The sequence below is a fragment of the Orycteropus afer genome, unplaced genomic scaffold (assembly GCF_000298275.1).
Source record: "Orycteropus afer afer isolate SDZICR_OR568_19922 unplaced genomic scaffold, OryAfe1.0 scaffold00403, whole genome shotgun sequence".
NCBI lineage: Eukaryota > Metazoa > Chordata > Mammalia > Tubulidentata > Orycteropodidae > Orycteropus > Orycteropus afer.
Window position 1 is genome coordinate 2,495,877 of NW_006921990.1, and position 5,281 is coordinate 2,501,157.

Sequence of the window (5,281 nt, forward strand, 5' to 3'; positions counted from 1 at the left end):
GAGACAAAGTATATGTGAACTGCTGTATGAAAAGTGAATTTACTCTGTAAATCTTCACCCAAATCCTAAAAAAAAAAAAAAAAAAAAACTCAATTACATAGAAATTATCTTATCAAAATACTGTTTTTTTTTTTTGCTTATCTCTACTGACTGTGGAGTTTTGTTTTTAAAACATAATTTTAATATTTTGCTCAAACTCAAACCGAACTCACTGCCATTGAGCCAGATCCAACTCCTAGTGACCCTCCTTGGGTTTCCGAGGTGGTATCACTGTGGTAGATTGCCCAGTCTTCCTTCTGAGGAGTGGCTGATGGGTTTGAACCACCAGCCTTCTGGTTAGCAGTCAAATGCCTTAGGCAGTATGCTACCAGAGCTCCCAATGTTTTGCTAGCTCTGGTTATTTAATAAATGGGAGTAACTATCTATTGGAAAGCTTTCTTAAAGTATTAGACCATAATTCAATGTGATTTAAGTTCCCAGATGAAATTAAAGTGTCAGAAAAGACCTACTTAAAAACATAAAATATAAAACAGATCTTAGAAGTTATAATACTAGTTCCCTAGGTCTAATTTCATACATAACAAGCACCTTTCTCATTATTACCATATTTTACCAGTCATATATGGAAGAGATGCTCCAGAAAGCAGAAATGACTACTCCGACCACTGGAAAGTAAAACACATTAACAAACTGAAGCAACTGGCTTTAAGCAAGAATGATAAAAGTCACATTTTTGAGTCTCAAAGGTGAATATTGATAGTGAAAAGCCCACAAGACACTACTAAGTAACTGGACAAGTGTCAGGCCTACTAGATAACTGCTGCCTCTAGTCCTGAAAAAGGGGCTCCGGTGGTGTAGTGCCTAAGACTGCTACCCAGAAGGCTGGCGGTTCAAACACACCAGCCACTCCACAGAAGGAAGACTGGACAATCTACTTCTGTAAAGATTTACAGCCTCGGGACCCCAAAGGGGGTTGCTATGAGTTGGAAATCGACTCAATGGCAGTGAGTTTGATTTTTCTTTTTGGTAGCCCTGAAACAGACTCATGTTTCATCTTGTCTAAGCTATTTGCGGAACAAGCAGGGTTCCTACAGAAGCAGTTAGAAGAGGAAGAGGAGACTGTCAAGAGTATTCAAGATTTAATAGGTGGGTGGAAACTGAAGATCATACACCAAGATTTTGCTACCTTCTTTATAAATGTAAATTGATATATATCTGATCATCTTATTGAAGCATGCAATCTGAGAGGAAGTACATGTTTTGCAAAGTTAATCTTTTTCATAAAGCATATAAGAATAAATTAAAGAAAATATACTTAAAATTAAGTTGCTCTAAGTCTTTTAAGAATGAAGTAGAAAAATTAAATCAAACAACAGGATGAGGTAGCACAATAAAAATGATTACTTACAATTATTCTGTTATTATAGAAGTTATTCACTTGACAAATCTTATCATTTTCTTTCTGGATGCCATTTTTAAGCTTTTCTATATCAAAATGAGTATTCAACCACTCTTCCAAAAACTGGGTCATTTCTTTCCTCTTATCCACTACTTGCTGAAATTCAGTCTTTATGCTGAAGAAGCCACTTTCTGACAAATCTTTGAGAATTTCCTGTGTGAAAATAAGTATCAAGTCATCTGAACATTAGGCAAGTTTTTGAGATATTTTATAACTTTAAAAAAGGGAAAAATACCTTACTGAATCTTCATTTTCCTTAATATTTTCAAATAAACTAAAGAATTATAATTCTCATTTGAAACATTATTTTAGTTACTTGCACACAAATTACAGCAATATAGGTTATATGACTGGAATGTCTAAATTTCCTATCATAATTAAAACCTATCAAAATTATAAGTCTGTGAGTAATAATGACAACATTTGAAGAAGTGTTTCTGGATGTGGCTTCCCTGTGCATAAAGGAGGCCTTATACGCAGGTTGGGACCTGACTGTCAACTTTATATCACTGAGAGAGCAAGACATACCATATGCAGTTATTGCAACAAGAAAGTTTCTGACTTCCAGAAACTTACTTAGAAACTTATTCCCGGGTGCCACAAATTCCCACCTGCTAATTTTAAATCAGTTTCTTGATATCTGTGAAGGTTGGAAAGGAGGCTAGTCCATTACTTAGTACTTTGTATGTTTGGCCGATAGAACACTATGCGAACTATTTTTAATTTCTGATAAGTGAAAGGGATTTAAGCAACATAAAAAAGTACTTTTCTACTTGATTAAAAGGCTTAAAATCTATATAAATTCATTTTAAATAAACTATACCTCAATATGTAGATCCATATTCTGGTTCAATTTGAGGTCCCTTAATTCATTGGATGGTATGTCATAATCTTGTTGAAGGTGCTGTATTTTCATTAGCAGTTCATTTTGCTTTTCCACTTCATCAATAAACTCCATTTCAAATTTATTGATGGATTCATGGTGTTCTTCCTTTATCTTTGTAACATGGCTTAGCACATACTTGCAGGGAAAAAAACAACATTGTAAAATGAAACTTTTATCACATTTAGAGGATGTTTTAAACCCTTGGGATGTAAAGTGGGATGGATCTCTTGTTCACTTATATCCTCTGATATGAGAGGAAGAAGGAAGGAATCTCTTTCAATCTTCTCTTGGCATCTGGGGAGAATAACTCCCAGAGTTATTCTAGGTCCATATTTCTGACTCTGTCCTAGATGTATCTCCTGGATGTCCTACCAAAACAAAACAAACCAAACCCACTGCCATCAAGTAGATTCCAACCCATAGCAACCCTCATTGGTTTCCAAGGTGGTAAGTCTTTATGGAAGTAGATTCCCCTCTTTTCCGTCCTCAGAGAGGCTGGTGGTTTGAATAGCCAAGCTTCTGGTTAGCAGTCAAATGCCTTAGGAATTGCATCACCAGAGTTTCTTACAAGTACTGAAATTCAGTATGTTTAAAATATAACATGTTCCATTTTGCTACTAATTCACCTCTTTCCATTGGCTCTTTTTCAGTTAATGGTAATGCCTATAACCCAGGTTTTCCAGCTAGATATTTGAGATTTATTTTCAACATCCTCTCCTGCCCACCTTGATTGACTAGGCTAACCAATAAGATGAGTGGGACATGCTTCAAGTCTTGCTTGGCATCGAGGTGACAATAATTTGAATGCCCTAAGTTCAATGGATCTCATGAATACTTAAGTTGTGCATATCTGATAGGCAGACTGATGGAAAGATATCAGGCCTGAGGGGTAGTTTATGTAGACAGAGCAGATACCTATTCTCTACTTCTTTATTTCTACTGTTTCTCAATTTTTATAACCAGGCCTCTTCCCTCAACACTCAACTAAAACTGTTCTGAGAAAAGTCACCAGTGAGCTCTATTATCACCAAATTGAGGAAAAATTTTCAGTCCTTATTCTCGCTGGCTGTAACATTTATTACTTTTTTTAAAAAAAAAATTTTTTTATTGTGATTTGGGTTAGTCTACAGAGCAAATTCACTTTCCATACAGCAATTCACATACACTGTCTCATGACATTGACTACAGCTTTCCACAATGCAACAGCTCTCTTCCCACTTCTTCCCTACAGTTACCTCTTTCTTGTGTCCTTCCCTCCCATGCACTCCTACCCCCTAAACTGTGTCCTTGTGCATACACAGCCCTTCTATTCTCCCATGACTGATCTCTCCAAGGAGTGTATCTACCTAATGTAAATGTTCAGCTCATATGCCTGTCTTTCATTTGGCTAGAAGCCATAGTAGTGAGTTCAATTCCAGACCTGAAGGGCAGCTAGGTGCCATAGTCTCATGGGTTCCACCAGGCTCTATCAGATCAGCAAACCTGGTCCCCTCCTTTTTTTAAAAAATGATTTTGAGTTTTGTTCCACATTGCTCTCCCACTCTACCCAGGATCTCCTAGACAGATCCTCCTCCGAGTGGTTGAAAGTGGTAGCCAGGCACCATCTAGTTCTTCTGGTCTCATAGTCGTGTAGGCTGAGGGTTGCTTGGTGTACCAGTCCCTTGGACTAATTGTTTCCATGCATCTTTGGTTTTCTTCATTCTTCTTTGCTCTGGACAAGGAGAGACTCATCGTTGCATCTAGATGGCTGCTTGCAAGCTTTTAAGATCCTAGTTGCTACTCGCCAAAGTAGGATGTGCAAGAATGTTTTTGTGTAGTATGTTATGCTATTGAGCTTAATGTCCCCTATGACCATGGTCCTGAGCCCACAGGTCCAACTACTTGCTCCCTCTGGGTAGCTGGCTGTGGCCAAGAGATGACTATAGACTTCTCCCTTGTCAGCTCTACTATACACCTGGAAATTCTTCAGAACATACAAATACACTTGTGGAAACATTGTCTGCTAACTTTATACATGGTCATGGGCACACTCTCCCCTGCATAGACATATCTAATTGTTCAGCCTGTCCACCCATCTATCCACCTGTATATCAACATTTACTACTCTTGACCATTCATGTTTGACACATATCTACTTACCTCCACTGATGAGTGATATCAGTTTTGTTGGTTCTCGCTGACCCTTCCACGTCTAACTCATGTGCTACCCCTTTTCTGCTAATGACTCTTGAACATTTATTTTTTTTCTAGAGTTTTCCTCTTAAGGCTTTATTCTTCTATTCTGCTTTCTGCATGACCTTACTCATGTTGTATTATCTACCACCTATATGTGGTTAGGGAGCTTAAGTCCCAGATCTTTCTCCTCCTAAATATCAGACCCACAATTAAATGCCTATGGCCTTCTCATGTAAGGATCTCTGGTGGTGCAGTGATTAAGGCATTTGAATGCTAACCAAAAAGTTGGTGGTTTGAACCTACCAGCTGCTCTGACGGAGAAAGATGAGATAGTCTGCTTCTGTAAATATTTATAGCTTTGGAAATCCTATGGGGTCACTATGATTTGGAATTGACTTGATGGGAGTAAGTTTGGTTTGGTTTGGCATTCTCTTCTTGGATATTCCATCATAGGTATTTCAACCTCAAAACATCTCAGACTGAACACTTGCTCTCTCCTCCCATCTCACCCATTTTGTTCCTTCTTTATCTCAGTTAATGGCATCAATGTATACAAACTTGGCTAGGCCCAAATTCTGGAACTCTACCTGAACTTTTCTCCCTTACATCTACAACTAATCATGTGGACCTGTTATTTTAAGTTGCTAAATGTTTCTTTAATCCATTTCTTTCTCCCTATCTTTACAACTCCTTACTAGTAGTATTAAAAAGCAAAACAAAAAAACCCAAAAACTTGGGACCATAGTCGCAGGGGACATCAA

The 5,281-nt window shown here is 37.7% G+C and overlaps 1 protein-coding gene across 1 annotated transcript in view; it reads right to left on the reverse strand.

Annotated features, from left to right (window-relative positions):
* CENPE (centromere protein E) overlaps nt 1-5,281 on the reverse strand; it is a 123,432-nt gene that overhangs the window by 30,944 nt on the left and 87,207 nt on the right. Inside the window, exons 40-41 of the mRNA XM_042782660.1 lie at nt 2,283-2,480; nt 1,409-1,612 (exon numbers count right to left, since the gene is read on the reverse strand). Of these exons, the coding sequence (XP_042638594.1) occupies nt 1,409-1,612; nt 2,283-2,480 (402 nt within the window). The remainder of the gene's footprint in view (nt 1-1,408; nt 1,613-2,282; nt 2,481-5,281) is intronic.